The following is a 20,678-nucleotide window of genomic DNA, read 5'->3' on the forward strand; positions in this document are numbered from 1 at the left end:
ATGGGGGGAGGGCAAAGTGGGTGATGGGCATTGAGGAGGGCACCTGTTGGGATGATCACTGGGTGTTGTATGGAAACCAGTTTGACAATACATTTCATATTAAAAACAAACAAACAGGGGCGCCTGGGTGGCGCAGTCGGTTAAGCGTCCGACTTCAGCCAGGTCACGATCTCGCGGTCCGTGAGTTCGAGCCCCGCGTCGGGCTCTGGGCTGATGGCTCAGAGCCTGGAGCCTGTTTCCGATTCTGTGTCTCCCTCTCTCTCTGCCCCTCCCCCGTTCATGCTCTGTCTCTCTCTGTCCCAAAAATAAATAAACGTTGAAAAAAAAAAATAAAAAAAACAAACAAACAAACAAAAAGGCTTAATTGGTTAAGGCTCCGACTCTTGATTTCAGCTCAAGTCATGATCTCATGGTTCGTGAGATCAAGCCCCGCTTCAGCCTCTGTGCTGATAGTGCTGAGCCTGCTTAAGATTCTCTCTCTCTCCCCCTCTCTCTGCCCCTCCACTGCTTGTGCTTTCTCTCTCTCAAAATAAATAAATAAACTTTTTAAAAAATGTATAAAATTGAGAAAGGAAGAAATTAAAAGATATTTGCTGACAACATGCTTGTATAGTTAGAAAATCCAAAAGAATCTACAGACTATTAGAATAAAGTGAATTTATTAAGGTCTAGGTTCAAGGTAAATAAATAAAAATTACTTGTATTTCTGTATACCAGCAAAAAACAAGCAACAGGTTTTTTTTTAATGGTACTGTTTTTGGTACATCTCAAAAAACATCATTACCTAGAAATAAGCCTATGTAGGAATAAGTCTAATGAAAGATATGTAAGACCTCTACACTGAAAACTACAAATATTAAGGTAAACTAAAGAAAATCTAAATAAATGGAGAGATGTATACAATGTGTAAGTATTACAAGACTCAATATTGTTAAGATGTCAGTTCTCCCCAAATTGATCTACAGAATCAATGCAATTTTAGTCAAAATTCCACCAGATATAGAGAGTGTGTATGTGTATGTGTATGAATGTACAACTTCATTCTAAAATTTATGTGGAGGGGCACCTGGGTGGCTCAGTAGATTGAGTACCAAACTTTTGATTTCAGCTCGGGTCCTGATCCCAGGGCAGTGGGATCCAGCCCCATATCGGGCTCCCCACTGAGCATGAAGCCTGCTTAAGGTTCTCTCTCCATCGCTCCTCCAAAATACATACATACATACATACATACATACATACATACATACATACTTACATAAATAAATAAATTATTTTTTAAATTAAATAAAATTTATGTGGAAACACAAAGAGACAAAGAGTCCATCCTACTCTGAAGGAGAACAAAGCTAGAGAGCTTACACCACCAGATAACAATTCCTATTATACAAGTACTAGTGTAGTGTTGGCATAAGGATAGAGAAATAGACTGGTGGAACAGAACAGAATCCAAAAATAAATTCACATATATGTGGTCACCTGATTTACAACAAAGGTGACACTGGAATGCAATGGGTAAAGGATGATCTTTCACATGGACTACATATAAAGACAGTATGTATCAGTAACTTATAGATGTAAGTATTAATGTAGTTGATCATATTTTAAAAACTTTTGTACTCTCTTCTGACAGGAATGTAACTGAACATAGAGTAAATCAATGGTGGAAATTATTTCAGTGCATAAAATAAAGAACTGAGTTTTCTGATGTATTGCTCTTAAGATATGACCCAACATTATGAACCACTGAGAAGTTTTAAATTTCTGTGTGATAAATAAGTTTTTAAAACTTATGCACATGATTTTGCTTAATAACTTTACAATGAATATTTGGATCTGTCTTAGCTATAAAGGTATTTGACTTGACTGTGATACAACTTTATGATAAAAAATCATTAAAATATTAATCCCACTTAACCATGTTTGTTTCAGATGGATTTATAGTACTTTTTTTTTCAAATTATTTTTCTTTTAAATATTAGCATGTACACCACAGAACCACAAAATGAACATTTGGAGGATAAAAACACCCCATCATCTACAACTCCTCAGGTGAAAACCTAAAACTATTTTGTAATATAAGACATAAAAATCAATCTGATCTTAGATTTTATTTTTAAAGTTTACTTATTAAGTTTCTATTATATGTCTGGTTAAAAAATGAGAAGTGGTCATTTAAAAATAATTTAAAGATTTTTTAATCTTTATTTATTTTGGAGAGACAGAGACAGAGTGAAAGCGGAGGAGGGGCAGAGAGAGAGGTAGACACAGAATCTGAAGGAGGCTCCAAGCTCTGAGCTGTCAGCACAGAGCCCGATGTGGGGCTTGAACTCACGGACCGTGAGATCATGACCTGAGACGAAGTTGGACGCTTAACCAACAAAGCCACCCAAGCACCCCTGAAAATAACTAATTTAAATAAGTCTTAAGAAATGAGCAAAATGAACGAAAAGATGAAAAGGGGTGACTAAAGATTATTTTGGGGCTAAAAAAGGCAGGCTTTAGGAATAATGGAAATATGGTTTATTATTTTTTGCCACGTCTAGGAAAAACTCAGTAATTTAAACTACAAGAGGTAAAGACAAATCTAAATTAACTAAAACACTGTGCTGTATATTTGAAGAGAACCAAGTTTTTATTTTCCCAAGTGTATAGAGTAAGTAATAGACGTTTTGTTGGTCTAGTTTTACTACATAATAATTGCTCACAATTAGAACTATAAATTATTTACTTTTTAAAAATTGCTTACTTTTTAAAATAGGAAGAGGTTTCTATAGTTCTTAAGGGCTCAAAAAATCTTCTTTTAAATATATAAAACATTTGTCATTGATTCTATTTTGTTTATCTGTAAAGACTTCATCCTGGTCTATATCAATTTATTATACATTCTGAAATAATAAAACTTAAAATAATACGGTCTTACTGTATATGCACTTTCACCCAAACTAATCAAAATTCACCTTTGTGTCTATTCTTGGCCCTTTTGTATAGTGACAGACTTTCCAAAAAGTCTCTGTATCAGAACTCCCAACAGATTAATTATGATTAATTTTAAAGAAGCTTGCTATTAAAGAACCACATAATTCATTTACATCAGCTGCTGTGGTGCCTCTGTCTCCCTAGTTACTAAATGTTTCTTTCCTCTTCCCTTCCTTAATCTGTCCATGCCTCTAGCCTTTGTTACCATTTCTTGTGACAGTGCACTCTCTTCATTTGAGTGCAGTGGAGAGAGACACGTCTGCTTACACTATAGGCTCACATCTCTCTCCACTGCACTCAAAGTATTAGCAATACACTTACAGTGTTGGCCTGTTTGTGCACATGCGAATACATGCATACACACACACACACACACACACACACACACACACCATAATGACAGTAAAGCAAATATGAAGATCTTTATTTTAGGGTTAACTCTATTCTGTTTTGTTTGTTTGTTTGTTTGTTTGTCTTGTTTACCTTGGAAGAAGCCTCTTAATATTCTCACAAACTACAGTGTCCTTTTTTTTTTTTTTTTTTTTTCTAAATCGGCAGTTTCATAGTTAGACTAACCAGCATTTAAAGCCTGGAAGATGTATCTAAACTCATGAACTACCTAAGGATGTTATCTATAATTAACAGTGGAAGCATGAGCCTTGAATTTCTGAAAGCTTGATCTGTTTTTCTCATTTTTTTCCAGTTATATAGTTTTTCAAATGAAATGAGTCCAAGTAGAATTATATTTCACCTTCTTTCCAACTCAGTTGTATTTTCATTCTACAAAAGTTTTATGGAATAATCTTTGGAAGTAAGACTGAAGAGGGACACTTTTAATTATTCTGCTTATACTATAGGCTCATTTATCCAGTATGCATAAACCACAAATGAAAATGGCAGGGACAAGTCTATAAAAGCTAAATTAAAGTGCTCTACAAAGTGCACTCCTGTGACATCCCCAAATACCTAATGATATAATGCATGAATATTCTTTTATATGTGTAACTCTCCATGATGACAGTAATAATATGAACTTAATTATGAGATTCGGTGGTTTTGTACATTCATAAAATAGTATGGAAAGTATATGTCTTAAAGATGTCCTTGTTTTACTTCAGATCCTCAAAGATAGTAGTATTCGTGAACATGAAGAAACTAAGGAAAGTGTCTTGTCACAAACAAAGGAAACAAAACCACAGAAAGAAAAGAAGTATTCTTGTCCTCCACAAGGAAATTTGAATAAAGTTATTACAAACGGTATGTGAAATAAGAAATGTAAGTGGAGAGAAAATGAGAGGTATATTTGATAAATATTAAAACACAAACCAACAAAGCCACTGCTTAATCTATATAAACCAGATCAAATTGGCTGTATACTTCAGCTCTATTACAAACAATATGTGGACAAAGAGGAAATATTTCCTTAACTCTGTCAAAAAATAGTAATAATTGCTTAACAGGTATATATTTTAATGTTTTTCATGACTTTTTATGTTAAATCTTGAGGATTAGAAACAGCATTGATTAAAGATTTTTATTTAAAACATACTTTTGATATTTAGTTTTAAGTCAGCTGGAAGGAATATTATACTCCTAGCAATATTAAGGTTCTTAATAAAATTAGGACCCCAATTTTAAAACAACTACTGCCTTGTAAAGAAGTGTATAAAACTTTCTTTCCCATTAAAATTTCAAAGCATCTCATTATCATATAACTTTTATATGATATAAGAATTATAAAAAGTTTATGTAACATAGCAATGTTGAGCATCTTTTCATGTGTCTGTTAGCCACCTAGATGTCTTCTTTGGAGAAGTGTCTATTCATGTCTTCTACCTATATCTTCACTGGATTATTTGTTTTTCGGGTGTTGAGGTTGGTGAGTTCTTTATAGATTTTCGGTACTAACCCTTTATCTGCTATGTCATTTGCAAGTATCTTCTTCCATTCTGTTGGTTGTCTTTTAGTTTTGTTGATTATTTCCTTTGCTGTGCAGAAGGTTTTTATCTTGATGAGGTCCCAATAGTTCATTTTTGCTTTTAATTCCCTTACCTTTGGGGATGTGTCGAGTAAGAAATTGCTGCAGCTGAAGTCAAAGAGGTTGTTGCCTGTTTTCTCTTTTAGGATTTTGATGGTTTCCTGTCTCACATTTAGGTCTTTCATCCATTTTGAGTTTATTTTTGTGTATGGTGTAAGAAAGTGGTCCAGTTTCATTCTTTTGCATGTTGCTATCCAGTTCTCCTAGCACCCTTTGCTAGAGAGACTTTTTTCCATTGTATACTCATTCCAGCTTTGTCAAAGATTAGTTGGCCATACATTTGTGGGTCCAATTCTAGGTTTTCTATTCTGTTCCATTGGTGTATGTGTCTGTTTTTTGTGCCAATACCATATTGTCTTGATGATTATAGCTTTGTAGTACAGGCTACAGTTTGAGATTAACATCAGTATTTTTAAAGTTCTGAATCTAAATTTGAACATCTGATAGTATAAGTGATTGGACTCCTTTGTAAATATAATTTCTACACATAGATCTTACATGCACATTCCCATGGCCCTATACCTTATATCGTGACCAGTGTCTATAAGGGTCAGGGGCACTGAGGAGTGGAAAACGTATTGGTCACCAAAGATTTTCCATTGAGATTGAGGACTGCAGTTTGCTCAGGAACTAACTTAGGAGTTTTATAAACACCAGTATTGAGACTGCAAACATACATACTTAGATCTATAACCAGTTTTCCCCTTTGTTTTCTTTAATTTTTGAGTTTTCAAATTTAGAGTAATTTATAGGAAAAGGATCTTCCTCCATGTTTCTATCTTGGGGAGTGGATATTCTTATATTCTCTTTTCCTGTCTCTCTGTCTCTGTCTCTCTGTCTCCATGTCTATCTGTCTGTGTCTTATGTGTGTGTGTGTCTCTTTCTCACTGTCTCCCTCTCTCTCTCTCTCTCACACACACACACACACACATACACACACACCCTAACATTCACTAAAGAAACTCTTAAAACATATATATTCTAGATAATATTTTAGATAATAGCATATATTCTAGATAATAGAGATGGAGCTACAGTTTCTCTACAAATCATATTTAATTCACCAATCCCATAGTGTATATAAGTTAAATTAAGTAAGAAATCTAAACTCTCAACCACATGCAAAAATCAGTCTCATCACTTTTAATCAAGTTTATGTCTTCTACTCAGGTGGTAGCTTGCCTAGTTCCAAAGAAATGGATATTGTATGGAAATAGTTTAGGTTTTAGGTTATTACTCCATTTTTGTTTCTTTCAGGTTTACTTTCAATAAAGATACCTTATTTTCAATAATAGATACTTTATAACTATTTTTATGAAATTGTTTTGCCTTTAAATAAATGAAAGAAAAGCTTGATTATACATCCATCTATGATTTTCAAATAATCTTAGGGCCAGAATTTCTCCATTAAAATCTTATCATCAGTTTTTTGAAGGAAGCAGTCTTGAAAGTTTAGAGCTCAAAAATAATATCCTAGACACTTCCAGTTTCTGGTCCACCATCATCACTCCATCTTACCAACGTATAAAAAGCTAAGCAAACTTAAAAATTGACAACTGTTCTTAGCTCTATCAAAGAAGTAAGGTCACAGGGCAAATAACTGTCCCTAAAATTGGAAACAGGAATGTGGATACAGAGAATCATAGCTTATCAGAGTAGAAACCTCAGCAGGAACCAGTGCTAGGATAGGAAAACCAATATTGTAATTGACAAATTGGCTAGAAACTCAGTGTGGATAAGTCTGAGGGAGGCCAGTCATGGTGTGGGAGACACACTTTCATGAGTTTTACCTCCAGGAGCCATCTGGCAAGGGGAGGGGGAAAGTAATCATGTGCAGTATAACAGTTTTCTGTTCTTCTCGTATTGTCCCTCAAAAGAAACTGTTTTGTCAGAACCTAACTTGTGAGGATTTTATCAGAGCCAAATTGATCTGGGAAAAGAGAACCAACTCCTGCCCCCTCTAATATAACCTCCACTAGCCATCCTATATAACCTAATGGGGTAGGGAAAAAAAAACCTGAGAGGCACTTGTGAGGTTCACAGCCCAGAAGCACAGGCTCACTAAAGACTGGTTAAGAATTCTAAAGAACTCTTTTCCTCCCCTCACAACTTACCACTATATTACTAAAGGCCTTTTTACCTAGGACATCATATTCAATTTAAGCAAAAATAGGACAAAAAAAAAAAAAAAAAACCCCACACAACGTGAAGAGACAAAGCATCAGAACTAGACCCAGATATTACAGGGATGTTGGAACTATCAGACTATGATTTTAAAACAACTATGACTAAAATACTCAGGGCTCCAATAGAAAGGTAAACGTGTAAGAACAGACGGGTAATGTAAGCAGAGAGATAGAAGTTCTAAGAACCAAAAAGAAATGCTAGAAATTAAAAACCCTAATGGAAATGCTGTCTTTGATGGATTCATTACTAGACTGTACATAGCTGAAGAAAGAATCTCTGAGCTTGTGGATATGTCACTAGGAACTTCAAAAACTGAAAAGTAAAGAGGAGAAAAATATTGAAATAAAGAAAATACAAGAACTGTGGGACAACTACAAAAAGAAATGGGAATAGCAAAAGGAGAAGAGAAAAAGCAGCAGAAGAAATATTTGAAGCAAGTGATTGACAATTTCCCCCAAATTAATTTCAGATAGAAAACCACAGATCCAGGAAGCTCAGAGAATTCCAAGCAGGATAAATACCATACACACACACACATACACACGCACACACAAACTACACCTAAGTATATCATATTCAAACTACAGAAAATCAAAGATTAAAAAAATATTGAAGAAGCCAGAGGGGAAGACAACACCTTACTTATTGAGGAGCAAAGATAAAAATTATGTCTGACTTACCCTCAGAAACAATGCAAGCAAAAAGAGAGTGAAATCAAGTATTTAAAGTGTTAATACAAAAACCAACAAGAACACACCAGACTCTAATTCTGTATCCTAAAATATCATCATCAAAAGTAAAGGATAAATAAAGAATTTCTTAGACCAACAAAAATTGAGTCAGTAAACCTGCCTTGCAAAATGTTAAAAGAAATTCAGACAGAAGAAAATGATATAGGTCAGGAACCCAGATCTGCATAAAGAAGGAAGGGCATCAGAGAAGGAATAAGTGAAGGTAAAACAAAAATGTTTTTAATATTCTTAAATTATTGAACAGATACCAGTTCACAGTAATAGCAAAAATATATTCACTAATGATAGCTAATGTATAAGTGAAATGAATGAAAGCAATGATACAAGAACAGGAGGAAAGAATCAGGAATATTGTGTTTTTATGAGGTACTTGCACTATCCATGAAGTGGTACAGTATTATTTGAAAGTGGAGCTGGATTAGTGGCAAACTCTAGGGCAACCACTAAAAAGAAAATGAAAAAAATAAATATAACTGACATACTAATAAAGGAAAGAAAATAGAAGTATATAATAAAATGGTTGGGGGCGCCTGGGTGGCTCAGTCGGTTAAGCGTCCGACTTCAGCTCAGGTCATGATCTCGCGGTTCGGGCTCTGTGCTGACAGCTCAGAGCCTGGAAACCTTCTAATTCTGTGTCTCCCTCTCTCTCTCTGACCCTCCCCTGTTCATGCTCTGTCTCTCTCTGTCTCAAAAATAAATAAACGTTAAAAAAAATTTTTAAAAAAATAAAATGGTTAGTTAATGCCACAAAAGGGAAAAAAAGTAGGGAAGACAAAAATAGAAACAAAGAGCAGGGGCAATAAATAGCAAACAGTACAAACATGGTGGATATTAATCTAAGTATATTAATAATAGCTTTAAATGTGAATGGTCTAAATACACCAGTAAAAGACGGATTGTCAGAGTGTATCAAAACACCAAGATCTATAAGAAGCCACCTTTAAATATAAAGGCACACATAAATTAGACATAAAGGGATGGAGAAGGTATACCATGTAAACAGTAATCAAAAGAAAGATGAAATATTAATTTCAGACATTAGACTTCAGAGTAAGGAATATTATCAGAGATAAAGAAGGGTATTACATAATGATAAAGGGGTCAATTCCCAAGATCATATGATAATCCTTAATGTATATGTGTCTGACAACAGACATGTTGACATGTGTCATGGAGTTAACATGAAGCAAAAACTGGAAGAACTGCAAGAAGAGATATATGAATCCACAAATATAGTTAGAAACTTAAACAATCTCTCAGAAATGGACAGATCCAGCAGGCAGAAAATTAATAAGGACATGAACTGAACAATATCATCAATCAACAGGATGTAATGAACAATTATAGACTACTTCATCTAATAATAGCATAACACGCATTATTCTCAAGATGACATGGAACATTCACTAAGATAGACCACATTCTATCATACACATACAAGAACACTTTAATAAACATACAAGAATAGAAATCACACAATGGATGCCCTCAGACCACAAATGATTTAAACTATAATTCAAAAGAAAAGTAGCTGGAAAATCCTAAAATACTTGGAGATTAAACAATATACTTCTAAATAACACATGGGCCAAAGAAAGAACCTCAAGTAGTATTTTTCAATGTTTGGAACTAAATAAAAATGAAAATACAGCTTATCAAAATTTGTGAGATGCAGTGAAAGTAGTGAAATTAGAGGATAATTTATAACATTGAATGAATATTTTAGAAAAGAATAAAGATCTTAAATCAATCTTCTAAACTTCCACATTAGGAAACCTGAAAAAGGAGCAAAGTAAACCCAAAGTAAGCAGAAGAAAAGACATAACAAAAATCAGAGCAGATATCATTGAAACTGAAAACGACAGAGAAAAATCAATGAAATCAAAAGCTGGTTCTTTGATAAGATCAGTAAAATCAGTAAGCCTCTAGCTAGGCTAATTAAAAAAAAAAAGACACAAATCAATAATATCAGAAATGAAAGAGGAGACATCACTACAGATCCCATTAAAAAGATATTAAAGGAATACTGTGAACAAGTTTTTGCCCATAAATTTGATAGCCAAGAAGAAATTCCTTGAAAAACACAATATGCCAAAATACGCACAAGAAGACATAGACAATCTGAATAAGCATATCCATTAAATAAACTGAGTCAATACTTAATCACCTCCCATAACAAAAAGCACCATAGATGGCTTCACTGGTGAATCTTATCAAACATTTAAGGAAGAAATTATACCAATTTTCTATACTCTCTTCCTGAAGATAGAAGCAAAGGGATAGTTCCCAGCTCATTCTATGAGGTCAGCATTAGCCTCATACCGAAAGCAAAGACATTGCAAGGAAAGAAAAATACAGACCAATATCTCTGATAAACACAGAAGCAAAAATTCTCAACAAAATATTAGTAAATAAAACTTAACAATGTATAAAAAGAACTATACATCACAACCATGTGGGATTTACTCTAGATATGCAAGGTTGACTTATATTTGAAAACAAATTCTTGTAATCCATAACACCAGTGGGCTAAAGAAGAAAAAATCACATGATAATAACAATAGATGTAGCATAAACATTTGATAAAATCCAACATCCATCATAATAAAAACTCTCAGCAATTTATGAATTGAGGGAAACTTCCTCAACTTGACAAAGAAACATCATTCCCAACTTGATCCATAGATTCAACACAACCCCAATCAAAATCCCAGCAAGTTACTTTGTGAATACCAATAAACTCATTCTGAAGTTTATATAGAGAGGCAAAAGACTGAGTTAAAAGTTGGAGAGCTAATACTACCCAAGTACAAAATTTACTATAGGGGCACCTGGGTGGCTCAGTCGGTTGAGCATCTGACTTCGGCTCAGGTCATGATCTCATGGTCCTGTGAGTTCAAGCCCCGCGTCAGGCTCTGTGCTGACATCTCAGAGCCTGGAGCCTGCTTCAGATTCTGTGTCTCCCTTTCTCTCTGCCCCTCCCCCCTCATTCTCTCTGTCTCTCTCTCTCTGTCTCTCTCTGTCAAAAATAAATAAGCATTACAAGATTTACTATAAACCTACAATAAACAAGAGTGTGTGATGTTGGTGCAAGACCAGACACATATACTAATGGAACAGAATAGAGGGCCCAGAAATAGACCCACATAAAGACAGTCAATTGATCTTTGATAAAGGAGAAAAGGCAATGCAATGGAAGAAAGACTCTGATTTTAAAATGGGCAAAAGACTTTGACACCTCACCAAAGAAGATGACGAATAGGCATATGAAAATATTCTCAGCATCATATGTCTTTAGAAAATTGCAAATTAAGGCAACAATAAGAAACCACTATATACCTATTAGAATGCCCAAATTCCAAAACACTGACACCAAATGCTGGTGAGGATGTAAAGCAACAGGAACTCTCATTTATTGCTAGTAAGAATGCCAATAGTACAGACACTTTGGGTAACAGTTCCACAGTTTCTTACAAAACTAAACATACTCTTACCGTATGCTCCAGCAACCATGCTCCTTGGCAGTATTTACCAAAATGAGGTGAAAATTTACACACACAAAAACCTGCACATAGGTGTTTATAGCAGTTCTGTTCATAATTGCCAATTTTTGTGTGTTAACACTTGCCCTGTTTTTTTTCCCCCAAATCTCTCCATCATCTTATAAACTTTTTTTGTTATTGACTGTGCCTTACTGAATTATAATATAGTTAACATACCACAATGTTAACTTAAGGCTTAAATGTGCAGCTCAATGAATTTTGACAAATGTATACAGCTCTGTAACCATCCCTCACATCAAGATAATGTAGGAGAGTCTTGCAGCAGTATGACTTTATTTATTCCTCCTCTGCCCTCTGTGCTAGATTTATATATATGTTCTTTACTTCTACATTCTTATTTTACTTCTGCAATTGTATATATTTTTACTTCTACATTCTTATTTTTGCTTCTACATTTACATATATATATTTTTTACTGCTACATTTGCTTTAAAAAAAGCCAAAAGTCTTTTTTTTTCATTAAAAAAATTCTCATATTTCTCCACATATTTACATTCTTTGGTTCTCTCCATTTCTTTTTGGCATTCTGGGTTCCCATGTGGAATTCTTTCCCTTCACTCTAAAAAACTTGTAGTTTTTGTTGTTGTTGTTTTGTTTTGTTTTTGTAGTAAAAGTCTTCTAGCATTCTTTTTAGCTTTTATTTGTCTGAAATTGTCTTTTTAAAAGAAATTTTAATAGAGGTATAACAGACATATAACCTTATCTTAGTTTCAGGTGCACAATATAATGATTCTATATTTGTGTATATTGCAAAATGATCAAGATCAACATAATAAGTCTAGTGAATATCCATCATCATACATAGAAACCTTTTTTTCTTGTAATGAAAATTTTAAGTTCTACTCTCTTAGCAACTTTCAAATATATAATGCAGTAGCCTTAACTATCGTCACCATGCTGTACATTATGTCCAACAACTTATTTATTTTACAACTGGGAGTTTGTAACTTTTGACCCCCTTTACCCATTTTGCCAACCCCCCCTTCTGGCAACCACCAGTTCTCTGTATATGTAAGCTTGGTTTTATGGTTTGTTTGATTTTTAGATGTCATATATAAATGAGCATGCAGTGTTTGTTTTACTTTGACTTATTTCACTTACATTGATACCTCTAAGGTCCATCCACATTGTCTCAAGTGACTCTTTTTTAAGAGTTTATTTTTAAGTACTCTTCTACACCCAACATGGGGCTCAGAGTCACAACCCCAAAATCAGGAGTCGCATGCTCCACTGACTGAACCAGCCAGGCACCCTGGCTATTTTATGACTGAAAAATATTCCGTTTTTATATTATATTATATTATATTATATTATATTATATTATATTATATTAATTATATTATATTATGCTATTGAAAATAATGCTACAGTAAATATGAGGGTACATGTATCTTTTGAATTACTGTTTTTGTTTTCTTTACTCAGAAGTGGAATTTCTATTTTCCTCTCTTCTTGAGTAAGTTTTGGTAATTTGTATCTTTCTAGGAATTTGTCTATTTTATCTAGTTGTCTAATTTTTTAGCTTGAAATTATTTATAATATTTCTTTAGCATCATTTTAATTTTTGTAAGGTCTAAAGTAATGTTTCCTCTTTAATTCCTGATTTTGGTAATTTGTACCTTCTCTCTTTTTCCTTTGTCAGTCTAGCTAAAGACAATCAATTTTTTTATTTTATTGACTTTCTCTAATGTTTTTCTCTTTTCTATTTAATTGTTTTCCACTTATTTTTTATTTCATACATCCTACTTACTTTTGGTTTGATTTATTTATGTTTTTCTAAGTTGTTAAAGTGGAAGTTTTTATTGTTAACTTTAGATAATTCTTTCTTTCTAATATTTTTTAAAGCTTATACATTTCCGTCTGTGCACAACACATCCCATTAATACTGAAATGCTTTGTTTTCATTAAGATATATTTCTCTTGTTATTACTTCTTTGATTCATGATTACTATTTGCATGGTATATCTTTTTCATCTTTTTATATTCAGCTTATCTGTTTCATACAAAGTATCTTTTTTATAGAAACCATATGGTTGGATCTTGCTTTTTTTTAAAAAAATCCAGTATGACAGTCTTCCTTTTGAATTTAAACCATTCAAGTTTAACATAAATACTGATATGGTTGTGTTTATGCCTGCCGTTTTGTTCCTTGTTTTCTGTAAGTGTCATGTCTTTTGTTTTTCTGTTCATGCTTCTTTTGTGCTGTTGACTTCTTAGCTGTGTTTTAGAGGTTTTAGTTTTAGTTTTAGTGGTTTCTCTGGGAATTCTAATAATCATCTCCAACACTTAATTCCTGTGTTATATAGCAGCTTTGAGCCAATAGACGTCTATATGCCATAAACTCAACAATATTTTGTTATTCTTAATAATCTTAGTTTTTTTAAATGAAGAGGTGAAATGAGAATATATTTATAATCTTTTATACTTAGGTATTTATTTACCATATCCAGTATACTTTATTGCTTCTTATTGGTCCAAATTACCATCTTGTGTCATTTCCTTTCAACTTAAAGCATTTTCTTTAGTATTTCATTAGGGGTGAGTTTTTCTATTTTCATCTGTCTGAGAATATCTTTATTTCAACTTTACTTTGAAGAATAGGTGTTTGTTTATTTGTTTTTTAGAGAGAGAGTGCACACACAGAGGCTGGGGGTAATGGAGGGGTGAGAGAAAGAAAGAGAGAGAGAGAGAGAGACTGAGAGAGAGAGAGAGAGAGAATCTCAAGCAGGCTCCATGCCCAATGCAGAGCCCAGCACAGGGCTCAGTCTCACAACTGTGAGCTGAAATCAAGAATCAGACACTTAACCCACTGAGCCATGCAGGCACTCCTGAAGAATGGTTTTACTAGATATTGAATTCTTTAAATTTTTTTTTTTAACGTTTATTTATTTTTGAGACAGAGAGAGACAGAGCATGAACGGGGGAGGGTCAGAGAGAGGGAGACACAGAATCTGAAACAGGCTCCAGGCTCTGAGCTGTCAGCACAGAGCCCGACGCGGGGCACGAACCCACGGACCGCGAGATCGTGACCTGAGCCGAAGTCGGATGCTCAACCGACTGAGCCACCCAGGCGCCCTGAATTCTTAATTGACAGGTTTTTTTCTACATTTTTGAAATGTCACCCCACTGCCTTTGGGCCTTTATTTTTTCTGATGAAAATGCTGCTGTTAGTTGCATTATTGTTGCCCTGTACATAATGAGTCATTTTCTTACTACTTCCAAGATTTTCTTTTGTATTTTGTTGTCAGAAATTTGGATGGTGATGATGTCTCTAGGTGTGGATCTTTTGTGCTTATTCTATTTGGGATTTGTTGGGCTTCTTAATCTATAAGTTAATGTTTTTTATTAACTTTGAGAGGTTTTCAGACATTATATTTTCAAGTATTTTTCTGCCCCTTTATGTCTTTCTCTTCTCTTCCTGGGACTTCTTTTATGCATATGTTAGTACTCTTGGTGGTATCCTATAGGTGTCTGAGGCTCTGTTCATTTTTCTTTATTCTTTTTTCCCTTGCTTGTCAGATTGATTAATATCTATTGATCTATATTCAAGGTCACTGATATTTTCTTTCACAAGATCAAATATGCTGTTGAGCCTCGTTAGTCAACTTTTCATTTCAAGTCTTGTACATTTCATTTCCAGATTTTCATTTTTAAATAAATTTTATCTCTTTATTGATATTCCCTATTAATTAACACATTGTCCTATTTTCATTATTTGAATATATTTATAATAGCTGTTTTGAAAACTTTGGAAATCTAGCACCTGGACTTATTCACTCAGTCTCTATTGACTGCTTTTTTGTCCTGAATGTGGGTTGTATTTTCCCATTTCTTTCCATATCTAGTAAGTTTGGGCTGAAAATTAAACATTTTAGTTACACATATGGCAACTTTGAATTCAATTTTATTTTTTTAAGGTTTTCATTGTTGTTGTTTGGGTAATTTGCATGTACTTAAACTGTGGAATTATTCTGTGCCATGGTTTTGCAGCACCTGGTGTCTTACTTTTTGTTTATTTGTTTTTAGCCTATCTTCCTAGGGGTTTCTAATTTGTCTGCATAGCTTAAGAGTCACCTAATGATTTGGGGGAGACATTTTGTTCAAGCCAGTTAGGCTTCCACCCTCTGCCAAGTGATCCTATAAGTGGGTTGAAGAATGCATTCAAAATTGCTGCTGGTTGGGGCGCCTGGGTGGCGCAGTCGGTTAAGCGTCCGACTTCAGCCAGGTCACGATCTCGCGGTCCGTGAGTTCGAGCCCCGCGTCGGGCTCTGGGCTGATGGCTCAGAGCCTGGAGCCTGTTTCTGATTCTGTGTCTCCCTCTCTCTCTGCCCCTCCCCCGTTCATGCTCTGTCTCTCTCTGTCCCAAAAATAAATAAACGTTGAAAAAAAAATTTTTTTTTTTAAAAATTCAGAATTGCTGCTGGTAGTCAAGTCTCACATCAGTTTTTACTTTTTGCCATACTCTCAGGAGTCTTCTCTGTGGTTGCATACATGTACATCCAATCAGCCATGCATATGTGGAGAACTTACCTCAACCTTTCTGTGATTCTGTCATATCCAGCATTTCCCAGTTAAATTTTTACCATATCTGCCACTCACCTCAACTTGAGCTGCAACCTCAAACTGGCATCACAGCATATTTCCTCTGCCTATTCTGAAACCAATCTGCCACTTCTACCCAGCAAAGTCATGGGTTTTCTCCCTCCACTCCATATCTTTCCCACCTCCCCTCACAACAAAGTGGCTGGTTTTTAAGGTAGCTCCATGATGGTAAAACTACAATGTTTCCTAAATGAAGTAAGTGGGGAAATGAGGGGAGGAATGATAGCAATCCCAGGCAGGAAGGCCTCAGACTTTAACCAGTCCTACCTAAAACCCTAGCATCTTTTTTTTTTTTTTTTAATAAATGCTTCTCAATTTGGTAACTGTCATTAGTCAGTTTTCAGGATCCTACAATTATTGGTTTGTTGTTGTTGTTGTTGTTGTTGTTGTTATTGTTGTTTATAGCTTTACATGGAGGGATTTTTTTGTTGAGATAAATTGCCTATCTCTTCAGGTCATCATTATTGACAACCCCTTCCCCACTTACTTTTGTATCCCCTGATTAGCCATTTTGATTAGTAATGTGTTCTAAAACTGCTTAGACTAACCTACATGTTTGCAAATTTCTTTCAACGTTTTTTTTTTTTAATTTTATTTTTGGGACAGAGAGAGACAGAGCATGAATGGGGGAGGTGCAGAGAGAGAGGGAGACACAGAATCGGAAACAGGCTCCAGGCTCCGAGCCATCAGCCCAGAGCCCGACGCGGGGCTCGAACTCACGGACCGCGAGATCGTGACCTGGCTGAAGTCGGACGCTCAACCGACTGCGCCACCCAGGCGCCCCAGCAAATTTCTTTATACATCTTTCTTTTTGTTCTTATGTCCTTATTCCTAAAACATATCTTTCAATAGTTTTTGTTTTCAGTGAAAATTGAGTATGTTCTTAGATATATATTAACCTGACAATATCTTTAATTGGTTTTTTGTTTGAATGATAGTTTAACTGGCTACAGAATTCAACATTGAATATTTTATCTCTGTACTTTGAAGACTTTATTATTGTCCACATTCCATTATTGCTATTGAGAATTGAGAATCTGCTCCAATGTTTATTTTTTTATGATTATCTTTCTCTCTCTGGATTCTTTAAGACCTTATTTTTGTCTTTGGTAGTCTGTGGTTTCTCAACATTATGTCTAAGTATCTATTTTAATTTAATCCTAAAATAATTTAATCATTTTGCTTCCTGTGTCCAAATCATTGGGAATTACTTCTTATTTTATAAATTTTTATCTTAAATTCAGATTCATTGGGGTTTATACAGTTTGGAATCAGGAGTGTCTATTGGGGATATTTTGAACTAGAATCTACTGATTGCTCAAGGCCTAGTTCCATGGGAAGATACTTTTTATGCTGTGTTTAGGATTTGGGGATTCCCAAACCAAGCAAATCATGTAAATTTGAGACTTAGCCTTAAGTTAGTTGAGGCCTAATTTTATATATGAATTCCCAGAGGTGATTTTGCCAACTAGAGACCAGCTAAGACAAACAAACTGCCCTGTCTTTTCCCTTTGTCAGTAGAATAGTATCTTCTGGTCCATTTAGTAAGAGTTTAGTCCTTCAAGTGTTCCAGTTTTGTGGATGGCAACAGTCAGAGCAGAGGAACAAGAATCTTAGTTCTAACTTTTTGCCTTGAGTTTATCAAAATCCTCCTCTTCTATCCTGCCAGTTTTATGGAGCCAAAAAGGGGTCACAGCTAAAAAATACACTTAAGTTGTTCTAAGTATTAGGAATTATAATTTATAGTAAAATATGTTACATGTTTAATATGCAGGTGGCAATTTACAGTGTAATCATTTGTCCTTTGCAGAAACTTATGGATTCCCTGGTGAGTAGGGCCTTTCCTGAGAATCTAGTTGCCAGAAAGAAGATATCTACTAACTTATCCTTCTCACACTATTTACCTGTACTTCCTACATATAACCTAAGATACATTATATTCTCCCAAAGACCAAGTTCACTTTTTTCTAGCCATTAAATCCCTTTAATAATTTATGCCAAATATCAACTGAAGTATCCTTCCAGCACAAAGATTTATTCTGGTCCTGTTTTAAAAAGTTGGCACTCTACCACTGTGATCTACTATAAATTTGAGAATTCTTATCACAACCAATTATCTTTTTATTCATGATGCAAAGGCTACTCTAAAATATAAAATGAAGTAAAGCTTATCATATTGCCATGGAATTTTTTAAATGTCATATATTGTGAGAAATGTTTAGCACTTTAAAGGATTCACATATACTTCTGTTTTTTTTTTTAATTTTTATTTTTAGAAAGAGAGAGAGACTGAGCATGTGTGAGCAGGAGAGGGCCAGAAGGAGAGAGAGAGAAAGAGAAAGACAGAGAGAGAGAACCTTAAGCAAGCTGCATGCTCAGTGTAGAGCCTGATGCACGGCTTGATCCCATGACCCTGGGATAATGACCTGAGCCAAAATCAAGAGTCAGATGCTCTACTGACTCAGCCACCCAGGAACCCCTTAAAATATTTTTTAAAATACTAATACTTTGTTAAAAACTTGTGCCATAAATTGACAGGGACTTTGGAATATATGTTAAACAGATATTTCTTCAACCATACTAGCAAGCAACATTAGTCTATGTTATGTATCATTATATAGGCCTGGCTGTTAATATGATATTTGATAAAATAGAATCATCTTTTGTATGTATATATCTATGTCTATGTAGATATATAGATATATGCTTTTTTTTATATTTCAGGAGTTGCACTTTTTATGTTATGGTGTGTAGCCTGGTCATTCTCAGGCCCCGAAGTTCTCCCTGGTGGAAATTTATTTGGACTATTAATTATTTTTTGTAGTGCCATGATTGGGGGGAAAATTTTGGAACTCATTAGAATACCTTCAGTGCCTCAACTTCCACCTCTTCTTGGTAAGTGTACAGTTAGCTCTTATTTCTTTGTTTTTGCTGTATGCAAATTATGAACATACTCTAGTCAGAATACATATAATATAGAAATATTTCAATGTAATATGATCTTTATAGCTTCTTTTTATATTTACTATATATGTGTGGATATAGCTCATTTATAGAAGTATTTATTCTCTTTGTATACAAGCACATAGATATTTTTTCTGAAATATTTTTGAAACAATTTAAATATACTCAATATATGATTCCTGTTGCTTTATTGTTTAATAGGACATTTTAAAATTAATTTTAAATATATTGTAGAAAATGAAACATTTGGAAAAGACTGAATTTTTCTGTAGATAACCTAACTCAAATACAATGATAAGATTCAAATACTGTAGTGACTAGGGCACCAGAAAGTTTTGTGGTTTAAGCTGTTTGGGCATCTCCACTATGTATATTCATGGATGCGTCATCTGCCTAACCAGTATTATATCCTCTTTCTTCATTACCATTATTATATAACTCTCCATTTGGACAGAGGAAAATTAGTGGAAGAACTTCTATCAGTGGTGTCTCATATCTTCTAAGTATTCAATACACCCAAATATTCCGTACACTGTGAGTAGAGATAATTGCTCCATCCTATTGCTAATACCCTTTCTATGTCCACAACACCCTTTTAGCACCTGCTAAGTATTCACTGAATCTTTTTTTTTTCTCTCCAAAACTTCTACTCTTACCCTAGCTTAGGCTATTTGTTTTCCAAGTCTTCCATGGACTTTGGCAGAGCCTTTTAATTGTTCTCTCCTCTAGTTTTATGTCTATCTAACTCATCAAAACCATCACATAGAAAATACAAGATGCACTATGTCTCTCCCTCCTAAAACTTTTCCTATGGTACATTACTCTGGAAAAGCAAGCGGTGGGAATGGAGGCTGCAGGGGGGTTAGCTTTGTATTTTCTGGCCTCTCCTGCCCATTCTCTCACTCAGTCCTTGCCCTTTTTTTGTTTAACAACACTGAATTACCTGTTTTAGCCCTTTGAGATATGTCATTTCTTATCTCCAGCCCTTTACTTATGCTGCCTTCTCTACTTGTATGTAATCTGTCCTTCACCAAAGTAATGATGTAGTGTGTTTAGAGAAGGGAAATTAAACATTTCTCTTTTCTAACTTAGAAAAATGAACTGAATCAGACATGTTTTCTTTTCTTTTTTTTTAAAGGGATGTTACTGGCAGGTTTTACCATCAGGAATGTTCCATTCCTCAGTGATTACATCCATATTAATAACACATGGTCTTCAACTTTAAGAAACACTGCCCTTACCGTTATCCTAATACAAGCTGGGCTTGGACTCGATCCACAGGTAGATTTGCAACTATATCTTGAATAAAGATATTTTAAATATTAGAGGCTGGTAGAAAAGAAAAAGAGGCAAAATTTTTGTTATAGCTGCTCCAAGTGAAGTCTGTAGGCAAAACTAAGATAAAGAACAAAGATTTTGCAGAAATATTGGCATCTTATAATTTCTACTTCTGGTCATCATTATTACTGATATGAAGAGAAATCAGTGTGATGTAAGATCTCTATTAGAAATCATCTTTAATTATTTTCATAGAGATAAATGTCCCTTGTACAGCATTTGTTTTGTTTGGGACCTGTGGCTTTTCTATGGATAACT

General features: G+C 34.5%; 1 protein-coding gene across 6 annotated transcripts in view; it reads left to right on the forward strand.

Annotated features, from left to right (window-relative positions):
- The window catches only part of SLC9B1 (solute carrier family 9 member B1), a 75,689-nt gene that overhangs the window by 19,936 nt on the left and 35,075 nt on the right, over nt 1-20,678 (forward strand). For 4 of the 6 annotated variants that reach the window (XM_045471502.1, XM_045471534.1, XM_045471512.1 and 1 more), the window contains 5 exons: nt 1,631-1,720; nt 1,980-2,049; nt 4,095-4,233; nt 18,843-19,013; nt 20,221-20,363. In XM_045471502.1, coding sequence (XP_045327458.1) covers nt 1,981-2,049; nt 4,095-4,233; nt 18,843-19,013; nt 20,221-20,363 — 522 coding nt within the window. In that variant the 5' untranslated portion in view covers nt 1,631-1,720; nt 1,980. The remainder of the gene's footprint in view (nt 1-1,630; nt 1,721-1,979; nt 2,050-4,094; nt 4,234-18,842; nt 19,014-20,220; nt 20,364-20,678) is intronic. The other 2 variants (XM_045471533.1, XM_045471527.1) reach the window with 1 other exon arrangement.

Source organism: Leopardus geoffroyi, chromosome B1 (assembly GCF_018350155.1).
Source record: "Leopardus geoffroyi isolate Oge1 chromosome B1, O.geoffroyi_Oge1_pat1.0, whole genome shotgun sequence".
Classification (NCBI taxonomy): domain Eukaryota; kingdom Metazoa; phylum Chordata; class Mammalia; order Carnivora; family Felidae; genus Leopardus; species Leopardus geoffroyi.